This window comes from Lagopus leucura, unplaced genomic scaffold, assembly GCF_019238085.1.
Source record: "Lagopus leucura isolate 7727_CA_CO unplaced genomic scaffold, USGS_WTPT01 Super-Scaffold_100012, whole genome shotgun sequence".
In the NCBI taxonomy this organism is placed as follows: Eukaryota; Metazoa; Chordata; class Aves; order Galliformes; family Phasianidae; genus Lagopus; species Lagopus leucura.
This window is the reverse complement of record NW_024962267.1, coordinates 11,704,359-11,718,013: the sequence shown is the minus strand read 5'-3', so window position 1 is coordinate 11,718,013 and position 13,655 is coordinate 11,704,359. Positions and strand designations below refer to the sequence as shown.

Below are 13,655 nucleotides of genomic sequence, written 5' to 3'. Positions count from 1 at the left end.
TCTTATCCAACACGTTTACTTTCTATATGGAGGTGTAGCAATTTAAGTGTCAAATTCACTCTCAGAATTGATTAAAAAGTTCTGGTATATATACCACATATACCTTTGGCTCAGTCTGCCATTTGTATATCTATGTAAGCTAGGGACTGAACTAAGATCAGGAGATTTGGACACCAAATCTCATCTCTACTGAGCTTCCTGCTAAGAAGAAAACTCAGTGAAGAACTTTACAGGTAATACAGATTCCCACAGATACTCCTTTTCGCCCCAGCTTTCTTTCTACTCTTGTGCTGCAGCACACTTCCCCACTTCACTGACTCCCCCGCCCATGCATCACCCCTTGGGTTTAAACAGTAACTTTACCTTCCAGTTTTAATCTTCCTCCAGATTTTTCTCTCCTCTCATTACTGACATCTTGTCCCAGCCTCCCTTTACTGCACTCATGATTCTTTCTCAGATTTGCCTGTGTTCCCATTTTGAAAATCTCCACAAACTAATCTCTGATCTCGCCCTGCACTCCAGCACAATCAGCCTCATCTCACCTATTCCTCAGGATTCTTTCCCACGCTGACTCACAACAATGAAAAATTATGTATTCTTAATATATAATCCCCAAAAGGGCATTTTAATTCATGTTTTAATTCACATGACAACAATTAAGCACGTTGCAAAGGCATTTACATAGGTAAATGTTAGAGAACACAAGAAGATTTTTGCATACGTGAAATATCTAAGGCCAATAACGCAGTATTAATAACGTTCTGAGCAAAGAAAAAATTAATAAAATTCACTACAGTCTGGCAATTTTCTGCTACATTTTCAGTTTCCACAATATGCTTAATCTACTATACCAACCCTTTTGATATTCCAGCTCTGTCATTTACTATCTTCACCTCTCTGACACAGCCATACTGAGCAAAAAACTTCCTCAGGTCATGTTCATTGGTCTAGTAAATTAAATCAAGAGGGAAAAAAAAGAAAGAAGAAAAGCTGATTTGTATAGTTATTGCCAATGAGTACATTCCATAAGACTTCTAATGGATACACTTTGGATACAGGTTACCACAAACTATAACCCCATACTAAAAAACAAATTAATGAGCATAGACGTGTGCCTCAAAGCAAGAGAACAGCATTACTGTTTAATTGTTGCCTTTCCACATTCAGTGGTAACCTGGAAAACCACTAAAACATTCAGATGTTTTTACACAGTAACAGTCCCCTCACAAGTATATGCACTGAAGCCAGATAACAATCTGATTTTTTTTCAAACTTATCAGAGCGCTGTTGACAAATCACTGCAGTGTTCTCAGACTTCAGAGCAGAAAAATATGTAGGCCTTCAAATGTATACGTGCATCTCTGCACTTGTGTACATGTATACTTACATATACATACACACGAAGGCATGCATATCATACACACACAGGCACATCATGGGAAAACCCTGCCATAAATTAAGTACGAAAAGGTGCTTCTAATGGAGAATGCTCTAAATCCACTTGCAGGAAACTCTTCTCTCTAACCAGAGTGCACATATAGGAGGACAAGTTCCTAACAAGTGCACACTCAAGGAATGTGAGCACTTGTCTCCCTTCTCTGAATTAGCTTTCTTTAATCCTCTGAACATAAATCAAATACGATGTCCTCAACACCATATTTCAGAATTTCTTGTCCTGCACTGATCTGTACATTCAGGCTATTTCTGTACTTGTCCACATTCTTTCATTATTTTAGGTACACAAGAAGTACTGTTTCACCTTTAAGTGAAAAACTTCTGCTGATTTAAAAAGTATATATACAATTTAGCAGAAAATCCCTTTTGCAGATTAAGAACTTACCTGAGTTTGAAAAGCAAAAAAAATTTTAAAAGAAAAACTAAAACTCTAATTCAAGTAACATTCATAAATAGAAAGAATACAAAGCTAACACTTTATGAATAACTCTGCCCTCAATACATATTTTATGAAAAGAATGCAATTTACTTGTTGCAATCTTCAAGTCCAGGGAGCACTCATGGTACAAGACTTAGCTCCTCATGTCTCCAAGTGTTCTGGCATTACAACACTATAAAATACAGCCATGCTGTAGAAGTGTGGGGAGCAGTAACAGACAGGAGTGCTCTCAACAAGCAGGAAATAGACTTCACTGGGTGCAGCAACTGGATAGGTCTGTATGATAGGACTGGCATTGCAACAAAGATGTGATGACAGAAGGACCAACACAATAGGAAGGTGTTCTAAAGGAAAGGAAGAAGCTTGCTCACCCATATCAGAAGATTCTAGGTTCACAGGATAAAGTTTCACTAAGGAGGGATCTCCAGAAAGAGATCCTTCTCCAGTGGCAGTCAGAGAGGTGCTTTACCCCTTCCAGTCACACAGCTGAACTGCCTGCACCTATGCTTCCAGGGCTGACCAGGTCTCTTTCCCCAGGTGCTCAATCAGTGGCTCAGGTGTGACTCAGCTGTTCCCATACAACTGGGTAATCATGTCTTCCCCTTGGAAATCCCCTGCACCAGATCCTGAGCAACTACACACCACTGAAAGGTTAAAGTATTACTAAACGGCACCCCAAACCATCCTCCTGAACAGATCACCATGCCTTACACCTGAAGAGAAATGTGAAGTTCTGTTTATGTAGGAAAACAATTCCAGCCAAACAAATGATAGCATATGCCTATGGAACTCTTTTATATAAGCTGAAGCATTCTCACATTCTTACACAATGAACAGCAAATAATGGGTAATAAAGATCGATGGTAAGATTTGTCTTTTCCTTAAAACTTACAATTTCTGGGAGAGCATTCGCTTTCTGGGAGAATGTTGCTTGTAAGCTCTGCATCTTATCAGCAGCTATGATGCTTCACGAGAAAAAGAATGTGATACACAATAGAATAGCTGAAGATAAAAATACATTAAGCAACACTTGAAGAGTTCTTAAGACTGCCATCAGTGCAGAAAGTTATACTGGACTCTTAACGGATGGCAAGGATGTATACACACAGGACAGTAGGCTTCAAAAGCCAAAGATACAGAAATAGAGTGTTAAAAGATGGTAAAATAAAAAGCCTAAGGTTCACAGTGCAGTTTACAAATATCTGGACGAACATTGGTATCTGTAATTTTACCAGAAACACCCCTAGTACTTGTTTTTCTGCTCCTGACAGGACAAGGCACTTGTGAGACTTTCAAGAAAGCCTAATGTTAAGCCTACACAATGTCAAATAGTAATAGCATCCACCACTAAAGAAAGACCTCTTCAGACTGAATCAAAAAGGTACCCAACCATAACTTCTCTTATTGAATTCTTGGAAGTGCAAAAGCTAAGAACTAAAATCTGTACTGCAAATTGCCCAGAAAAGACCTTTTATATTCCTTTTTGCTTTTAAGAAAAAATTACTGCGATAGGTGAAGAACACACATACTGTAGCTCCATCTTTGTGGGAATGGAAAGAAAAGCACTGAAGGAGCTGAAGCTACCCATGGCTGCTATGTTTGCAACATATATCACCGAACTTACAATTAAATGTTACACTTAATTAAAATGTTACTAAATGTTACGCTTAATTAAAAATCCATACATTCTTACTAAGAAATCTGCTTATTAAAAAAGCTACCTCCTTTGAACAATAAAAAAAAGGCAAAAACCAGCATGCCAAAAGTTCCTAGCTTCTTGCTAAGTGAAGAAGTTTATGCAACTTTGTAGCCCAGTGATGTAAATCAAGGCTTAAACATTATTTTCTGCTGTTCATTTGAAGACTGCAATGAAAGGCACCACCTGAGCAAACACAAATACCACTTAGTAGTAAAATGAGGAAAGAAAATACCTTAAAATCAATTCCTCCAACAAAGATGCGATTTGGAGTAACTGTTCCAAACCTTGGTGCACCGGTTGGGTTATTCAATGGCACTGGTGACATAGCGTTGGGAGACGAAGATAAAGATTCTGTTTGTGTCTCATTTGCAGTCTGTTGATTAGAAAAAAAAAACAAAACAAAACCAAAAACCAAACTTTTCAAAGATTGCCTGTATCTCACACAGTATAGGCTGTAAAGTGAAATAACTCTGAACAGAAAACGTATACAAACTTTTGGTGGGTAAATGCTGAAAAATGAGCACGTGTATTTTTATTATAAACGAGCTCAATTTTAAGCAATTCTGTAACACCTTGAACAAGATACAATCTGATGTTTCACCTACATTCCAACATCTTTTTGAATTAAACATTCTAGGCCTAGTTTCCAAACATTTTTTCTCCTTTGGGTTTGCACAGCACTCTCTGTACCAGTGTCCGCAGTGTGTGACTACGGCTCTTTTAGCAAAATCAGCAAACGCTCGTGTTGGTGTTGAACGAACCTACGGCCAGTAACATCAGACCTCCAATGAAGCCCACCTTCCAACAAACATCCCCTCTATCCTGCAACATCGAGAGGCAGACATCTGTCCCTCCGGCTATTCGTGGCTGCACACGTCTCCAAAGCAGACACCCTCAGCTGCGTTTGAAGACCCACGGGGGCCGTATTTTAGCGCAACACTCGGCACCGTACCACAGAGGAAGCGGGCAGCTGGTACAGAGCCCCAGCCCCTCCGCTGAGGAGAAGGGCCGAGGGGCTGAACCCGCTGATAGCGGCTGTCCCCCACGCCGTAACGGAGCCGCACGCAAGCCGGGTTTCCCGGCACCGTCGGCCTCGGCCCGCCGCGCAGCGCCGCACACAAAATGGCGGCCCACCATAACCGCCAGCGAGGGCCGCTGCGGCGGGGAGGCGCCTCTCAGCTCAGGGCCGCCCCATCTCGCGGCCGACGATGGGGCTCTCAGCTCCCGGCCCCGCCGCCCGCCCTCTCCCCAGAGCGGCCTCGGAGCTCTCGGGCCTCGTCTCACCGCGCCGTCGGGCTCCATCGGTCCCTCGCCGCTCAGCACGGCACGTTCCCGGCACGTGTCGCGTCCTCGGCTCCGCCTCGGCCCGGCGGACGACCTCCAGAGGAAGAGGAGAGAGGGAAGCCTCGCCGCGGCGCTGAGAAAAGCGCGCGGCCCGGGGGCTTCGGCGCCGCGCGGCGGAACGCCAGCCACAGCTCGAGGCGCGAGGGTCGAACCGCTGCGGCCCCGCCCCGGCGCCCGGCCCGGCCCCGCCCACCGACCGAGCGGCCGCTCCCACCGCTGCCGTGCCCCTCCGCCCTCCTTTCCGCACGCAAAGTGCCCCCTCGTAACGCCCGTCCCGCCGAGGCCTGCTCTCCCGCGGCGATCCCCGCAGCTCCTCCCGGCCCCGCCGGGCCCCGCACCTGTGCCTGTCGCTCAACGCCTCTCCTCGGGCTGCGGCTCCCCCCGCGGCTCGGGTTTCAGGGCACACGCACACCTGGCTCCGACGAGAGGCTGGCGGCGGGCGAGGTGCGCGGAGCCCGGGGTCGGCCTTCCCTCGCCGCTCTCCTTGCGTCAGGGGGCGAGAAGCGGCCGCGCGCCTCACCTGTTTGCCGGCCCAACGGAAGAAAGCAAGGAAGCGCCCCAAAACCGACAGCCCACCGTGTGGGGCTCCGCGCGGGTCACTCACTCGGCCTTACGTGATGGCGGCAGAAACAGATCAGCTCTTTTCATTGCTGGTGTGGAGAAGTACTGAGCACAGCTCGGACACCGCTGAAATTCTGAACGAAACTCAATCAGGCACACTGCCCTGAATGCTGCCATGCAGCACCGGGCCCGCACGGCCCCACCGAGGCGATTTAGGGCCCCCTAGCAGAGGCCTGGCAAACACAATGCCGCACGTCTCATAGCCTAGCGCAGCTCTTTTCGACCCTTGGAGGAGCAGGAAACACTTAATAGCAATGTTTCTGGTGGTCCTCCAAAGAGCAGCAAACTGCAAACAGCCTGTTTGCAGTTACATCTTCTCACGTTGTTTGCAAATGAAAATTGGTGGGCTGCTGAACAGGTTTAGGAAAAAAAGTGATTCAGGTGTCTGGTTCATAACCACTAGAATTGCCAGGCAAAAACGCTTATTTTGACGATGGCAAGAGCTAAAATGACAACAAATGTGTGCTGGGAGAGACCCTGACCCCCCCCTTCCTCCCCATGAACATGCTGCTTTTTAAAGTGATTAAACATACATAGAATAATCATAGAATGGCAAGGTTGGAAACGACCTGCAAGATCATCTAGACCAACCATCCTACCACCACCATTGCTACCACAAACCAAACCAGATCTCGTAACTCCTCATCCAGGCGCCTCTTCAACACTGCCAGGGATGACGATTCCACCACCTCCCTGGGCAGCCATTCCAGTTTGCCTGACCACTCTCTGAGAGAAAAAGTTCTTCCTTATGTTTAACCTAAACCTCTTGTGGTACAACTTGCGGCCAACAAAAAAAGGTGAAACATTTCACAAACTTAATCACGGCTGCTCAGTCCCCACATACAGCACCAGGATTTACTGTAGGGTCAATTCATCATTGGTTATTCTCCTGTTTTACTTCTTTTGGATGCTTAAAATCTTCAAGGAAAGAGTATCATGATTATCTTCTGTACAACAAAATGTTGTAGTTGCATTCAAATATTCTTGTCTTGCTTAATCAGCTTTATGCTACATGGACCCAACCCCAAACAAGCAGCACTTTCCACATGAATTACATCTTTAAACTCTCACTGAGCAGTGGCCCCTGGTGGGACTCTGCAGTGGTGCACGGTGCACCCTTCTATTGTTTCTGCAGCATCTACCAGGGTCTGCAGCATTACTGTTACCACAGGAAATTAAAAATAATAATAATATGAAAGACTTGCCCCTAATTGTGTTTACGATATAACAATATAATGCTGAGCTGTTAGCAGCAAGTTTTTTTTTTTCATTCCCTGAGAAAACTATAAAAGTTTTAGAAGAGCTGATGAGATTTAAAATAAAAAAAAAAAAAAACAAAAAAACAGTTGATATTTTATGGCAAAACTGTTGAATTGCATTCCTTCACTTTCTTGAATATTTACCACAGAGTAACAAAGCTTACCCTAGGAACAGCTGTGCTGTCTGTGTATGCTTAAGACCATTCAACTGCTAGCAAAATGATTCCAAGTTCATTCTTCCTGCAGCACAGACAACCAAGTTGTACCAGCTGAGTCACAGTTGTTCCCCAAACTCTCTTGTATAACCTGCAAACATTTTTTTTTTCCCCTTCTACAAGATTTGCTGGCCTGAAAGAGGGATTACTAACTAGAAGTCATTAGATTCAAGCTACCAGGCAGCTATTCTTACTCATCTCAGCTAATCTCATGCCTGCTTAAACTCTGTCTTTAAAAACTTCTGCTCAATCAGTTACAAAACAGCCTGCACTCACAAGAATGACCGATGTCATAAACAGCCTCTAACCTTCATCATACCTCTCTCATCTGACTTGAATAAATGCTTAATCCATGAAACTTTGTGGTTCATGGAGGACAGGGAATTCTGGCCTGCATGGGCAATGTGAGGGTCACTGTGTTCTCCCAGAGTTGTTTTTTTTTCCTGCTCCACCACAGAGCTTTGTTAGCCAATCCGCCGTGCTTTCTGTCTCCACATTTCCCGCATACCCAGTGAGAACACACAGTGCTGCCCAAAGGGTACAGGCAGCAGAAATACTACTTAGTGCTACCATGTTAGAATAACACATCCAAGCCCTGAGAGTCCAAAAGTTGCATGGGAGTTCTTCCAGGAAAACCGGACAATCTCCCCACTCGTTGAGCACACACCTCAAAAAAAAGGTGACTTCACAGCCTATTTTCAAAGAAAATATGCAAAATGGCACAAACTAACCACTGTGTGGACCTCACACATGTGAGTTGCCTTCTCAAAGGTGAAGACATAAAGCTGAGCTCTGTGTTACTAAAATATGCCAGAAGAGCAGAGGCTGCACACCATCACCCCTGCTGCCCTGCATCCTTACAGCCCACCCATGTCCACATGCAGTCCTATAGTACCAAGCAGACACTTGTCCCACTCTGTCCCTGCATGAGAGCTGACCCTCTGCCACACTGGGATGCAGAGGCAAGGCTCTTCACAGCAGAACAGTGTGGACAGTGGCACTGAATCCCTGTCCAATGCCTCAGCCATTCTGCATGCTGCTGGAGGCAATTTTCTAAACAGTCACTGGTTTCATAGGATGTGCAGTTAGGCAGATTCATCCTTTCTTGGATTTTCTTGGTCAAAAGGTTACTAAAGAATGCATCATTTGGCTTTGTACAGGAAGAGCTGTCACAGCTAGCTGCCCTTTGTACATACAATGGCTTGGTTTCTCTTAATGGATTTCTACTACAGATACTTCTTGTAAATGGCAGAAAACAAGCATTGTTAAGAAAAAACGAATTCTCTCCCACAGTCTGCAGCTAAAACAGGTGGGATGAATTGCTGCCTAAAAACTACCAGCCTCAGCACTGGCTATAAGAATGGTTTAGCTGCACAGTGAAACCCTTATTGCTGGCAGCCCCACACACACAGAGGAGCTGCTCAGGCATTGACCAGCACCACTGCTTGCAGGAACCCACCCTGGCCTCCCTGCTGGGCTGAGCTGCTGTGACCTTTGCTGCTGCTCCAAGTGGGAGCTTCTGCACACCCCTGTGGGGAGCTCCAGGTCAGAGCATCCCACCACAGCTCAAGTTCTGGGCAGCACTGATCCTCTACAGTGGCAAAGCACCGTCTCCAACCCCTCACTATCTAGGAAAAGGCAGGCCTTACGGGTACCTGCAGCTCAGATACAAGGACAAACTGCTGGGTTTTTGCTGGATAAGAGGATCCAGAGACCTCAGCATGTAAAGCTACCCCATAAAAATCTCTCACACCAGGCCTAAGGCTTTTTCCCATGCACATCATTATTAAACACTATTTAGATAATTTTCACATCTAATTGACATAAGTAATGGGAAGAATCAAAACTGGTGCCATTCTGTCTTCAATTAATGCTGTTGTCTGACTCCATGTTAGAGGCTTTCATGTGCCCTTGATTTGCTGCCTGGTAAAAACATTTCTCCTATGAACATTTGGGTTCATTCAATGTTAATTATGACCTTTAAGCATTAAATCCCCTGGTAACAGCCTCCATGCACAAAAAAAGACATGACAGACCCTGGTGTCAGTTTTCAAATAACATTTCCCCTCGAGATCTAGGACACACAATTCCAACTGAACTACGGATGTGGGTTTATTGCAATCACCTTGCTAGAAGTGCTAGAATCAGTAACAAACAGAAAAATCTCTTTTCCTGTGGAACTGGCACACCCCAACACAAGCAGAAGCACTGAAGTCAGTGGAACCATGGCATTATTTCTCTGGCTCTTCTTGTACAACAGATCGGTGAACACCTGAAATAAAATTGACAATATTTTCAAGGTGCCCGATGTGAGAGGCTAAGGAAGCCACAAGAAGAAAAGCAAGTATGAAATGCAAATATGAAAACCTATGGGGGGGTTATTCATATTCCAGTAAGCAAGTGAACTCTGCTAACAGCTGAAGATAAAACTTCTGTCCCAGCACACAGCTGCCAGGGGGCATGTGAAGATGAGAGTCAGAGCTGCTGCTGGAGCACTTTTCCTGGTCAGCTTTGCTGTGCTGCCTCTCAGTACAGGGAAAAGTCTTCCTTTGCTAACAGTCCTATATGGCATAGGTCTGATACAGCATGGGAGAGAGCAAAACAGCCTGGCAGGGAGCAAAACAGCCTGGCATGCAGCATGGTTTTAGTTTGCACATCTCCTGTCACACGGGTACCTGGGACTGTCTGCTGATCCCTCCAAGCCTGCTGTTGCTTCTCAGACCCTAAATTCTGCAGCAGGGTTTCCAGGATCACAGAATCAATTTGTCCTTGCCATAAGGAATATGTGCCAAACCTGAACCAAACAATATTGACCCCACTACAGAAAAAAATTCACACCCCAAGGTTTTTTGCTGCCTCTGTGCTGTGCCAGCAGTGCAGGGGCCCCTCTCACCTCTATCCAGCCTTTCCACTGCAGCTCGTTGCCTCTTGGTCTCTGCAGAACAAGGTGAGGTTATTTCATTCTCCTTTGCAGGAGTGTAGCTGTTCTGCACTGGCTTTGAAAGTACAGCAACACCAGAAAGAAATGGATTTGCCAGTACCAATACATCCTTCAGAACTTTACTCCAGCATCACCAGCACTCTCTAACTTGTTTTCCACTTGGGCAGAGCCCAGCTACAGAACATAGCAGTGACCAAAGCTTTGGCCCACTTGCTGGTGGAGGTTGGAGGTAGCTGTGCATCCTCTCCCTTGAGCATGGCACACTAATGCTGCAACTGCAAGGCCACAAAACTCCTGCTGCTCTCTGTTGCCAGCATCCTTCTCCGGATGGTGAGATAAAAAAGCATCATAAATAACCAGCATCATAAATAATCACAGCAGCTCCTGCTGAATCATAATTTGTATCTCTTTTCTAATTGTATTACATGTAGCTGGCCCACCAGACCCTATCTGAGGAAGCATACAAATAATTCATCTATATTCCTCCACTCTCCTCATATGCACTTCCTGACAAGCCAGATTGATACTGGTCTTTGCCTACTTCTAATCTCATCTCCATCTTGTACGTCTAGTATCTTATTTCAGCTGCCATCTGCAATTAACGCTTCACATGGCATGTTCAATCTCTTCCCATATTCTGAATTCTTGATTACATTCAATTCAGAGGCCAAGGATGAACTACAGACATTCAGTCAGATTGATTTTGAGGACTAATACTTTTGGGTCAAAAATTATTGTTTTCTTTTCCTTACAAAAAAAGTAGCACCTCATACATTACTGCAAGCAAAAATTTCTAAGATGCTCTTAATTGTGCATTACATAATTGAAGCATAGCAATTCTGTGAGTCAAATGAGGTGATTTAATGAGGTGTGACTTTGACAGTGATTGACACCTAGTCAAGAACTGCACCGAGCAGCAGGCTGGAGCAACAAACCACTCACATCCAGTGGCAGCAGTGCCACTGTCCTGGCCAACAGGACCCTTCCCAGCTCCAGAGGGCTCCTGCTCCTGGAGGCCTCGGTCCTGTCCCGAGTTTGTCCCACACATTGGTCTGGGACACAGACCTGTGCTACCTTCTGCTGGCAGAAGGCATCCCCACCAGCTGCCTCTTGCTCACTTCCAGAGCAACCCCCCCATGCTGCAGTGATGGATGGCTCCTCCTGGGGGCTTCAGCCAGTGCTCCCAACACGCCAGCTCACCTCCTCCTCTCCCTGCTTGCATACTCTTCATCTCAAGCATGATGTTTGCTTCCCAAGCACAATGTATTCATGTCTGAATAAATGAATGGGTTCCCACTGCACAATTTAACAGAGAAAACACTTCCAACATTACAGATAATTCATACTTGCCTTTACAATGTTTTATTTTTCTTCCAGTTTCCAGTGGATGGCAGTGTGCACCGGCTACAACAAACAACTGCCAAATATAACACTGCTTTGTGCTCATGTGCTGTCTGCTGAGATTTTGATGTCTGCACATTCTCTTGAAATTACTCCATGAAGATTAGATGCAAAAACAATTTATTTTTCATAAACTACTTCAAACAATCAAAGAGAGCAGAAAAAATGCATTCAAAGCATGACCTGTTTGGTCAGGGCATGCTCACACAGTGTTCTCTGTTGCACAGGAACAGCTGCTGGGATAGCTCTTGCATCACTTCTCTGGCCCAGCTACTCACATATCGGTTACTGAACTCCTATACTCCTCAACATTAATTTAAAAAGAAAACTTGTTTTTTTTTTTTTTTTTTTTTTTTTCTTTTTCCCAGAGATCTGTTGTTGAAAGCAAACAGAAGACTACTCAGCCATAGCCTGTGAATGGGAACCCAAAGGATGGTGCTAGACCATTCTGATACAGAAGGATACCCTGGGATTTTCTTACCTGCCCTGGGAAGTCAGTGGGAACATTGCAGTGCCCGCAGTTTCCTCTACCCAGAGAGCTTCTACCACCTTCCTTTTCTTCCACAAGATGGCTGTAATGCCACCAAGCATTACAGGTACAGCCACATGCAGGATTTTCTCTTGCATTTGGAAAGTGGAGAATGATTTTTATCAGTGACCCCGAAAACAGCAATAATATAGCCCCGGCCTCTCTAAGCCATATTTCATTCCCCCATTTCTGCAGCACTGGGTAATACACCCAGCACATAGGTTTACTAGCCCCAGCTGAGCCACAGCCAGCTGCAGATAAATGTGAAACAAAATCATCTCTTAAATAACTATTCTTGCAGCACTGGTCCTACCCATCACATCCACTTCTCACGTACTCCAGGAGATTTCAAGTATTTCTGGAGTGAATCCTGTGGCCTGAAACCATTAAATCACCCTCTGTTCCCAAATGCCCATTCACTGTGCCCAGGTGTTTTCGTATCTTACAGTCACCTTGCCCCTGTTATACTCTGCACTTTACAAGAGGTAAGTCTCAGATTTATTGAATGTGTACATCACCTGCTGCAGCAGCAGCATGAGCTGGGACCACTACTCCCAGTCCTGCAGCAAGGAGAGGAGGTAGGAAGAGATTGCTCCTGCAACCCCATCACCTTCTTGTGTCATGGAGTTCCTTGAGTTAGTCCCCGAGTAAGGCTGCTGTCTGCCACTGCTGGACTGGGATGAAGGCCAAGGAGGCTATGACCTAATGTTTTAGTCTGGACAGACAGGCAGAAGAGAGAGATCGTTATAAAGGAAAGCTCTCTCCATGCGTGCAATTACCTGATAACAATCTATTATGGAAGGTTAATCTCAAGTGGAGGAATGTGCAAAGCTCTCACCTTGTTCATGCTGGGAAGTTGTGTTATCCCTTTAAAACCAGAATAAAATCCATGAAAATGATACAGAAAGAAAGCAAGCAGCATGTTGCTTTAACTCATGCTGAGCTCAGGAAAGGGAGGGGAAGGGGTCAGTCCTGCTGGTCAAGCAAGCATGTGAACTTTGGTAAAGAATTACCCCGGATGATATCTAGGTCCACGAACAGCTGGACTAATTCAGCCTCCTCTTCAGTGTCTCACGGTCAGACTCCTTCACGTATACAAAAAGCAAAATGCAAGTGAAACCCTCTGCATCTACTCTTTCCCTCATGGGCCCTCTCTGAACCACTCACCCTGTGTTTTCTTGGGAAATCTGCAGGAACACCTGTGAGGTGGCAATCTCTGCCACACTCGACCAAAAGTGTGGTTTAGTAAGTGCCTGACACGCCAGTGAGCAGACAGCACGCTCCTGAGTGCTGCAGGATGCAATGCCCTTGGGAGTGAAGAACAAGTTGGGGCTCAGCCCTTGTGGCACGTGCTGGATTCCCTGTCTTCACCAGTTGGAGAAGACTTGGAAGACACTGGTGGTACAGGACAGCCCAAACACAGTGTGGATCTCTTCCTGAGAGCACCAGCACAGTCAAGGGAGTTTTAGAAATCTATAACCTAACCCATACTTAGGAAGGGAAGAATAATTATTCCTATCTTACAGATGAGAGAATGACACATGCAAAAAAAAAAAAATATATCGTAAAGAGCACAAACTTGATGGCAGAGAGACAACAAGAACCAAGGTAAATTCACACCTGTACTCTCTCCAGCAGACACCTTGCATGTCAGTCCACTGAGAGCTCCCTGATTTCTCCTTGCCATCACACTGTAAACAATTGCACATACCTGTATCCTTCCCTACCGTAACTTATACAAAAGAAATTGCT

At 45.3% G+C, this 13,655-nt stretch overlaps 1 protein-coding gene across 4 annotated transcripts in view; it reads right to left on the bottom strand.

Annotated features, from left to right (window-relative positions):
- Positions 1–4,940, bottom strand: part of BOLL (boule homolog, RNA binding protein) — a 30,903-nt gene extending 25,963 nt beyond the window's left edge. For 3 of the 4 annotated variants that reach the window (XM_042874988.1, XM_042874990.1, XM_042874991.1), the window contains exons 1-3: positions 4,878–4,940; positions 3,826–3,966; positions 856–947 (exon numbers count right to left, since the gene is read on the bottom strand). In XM_042874988.1, coding sequence (XP_042730922.1) covers positions 856–947; positions 3,826–3,966; positions 4,878–4,895 — 251 coding nt within the window. In that variant the 5' untranslated portion in view covers positions 4,896–4,940. Of the gene's footprint in view, positions 1–855; positions 948–2,786; positions 2,860–3,825; positions 3,967–4,877 lie in introns of those variants that run through there. The other variant, XM_042874989.1, reaches the window with a different exon arrangement.
- Positions 4,941–13,655: the final 8,715 nt, after the last annotated feature.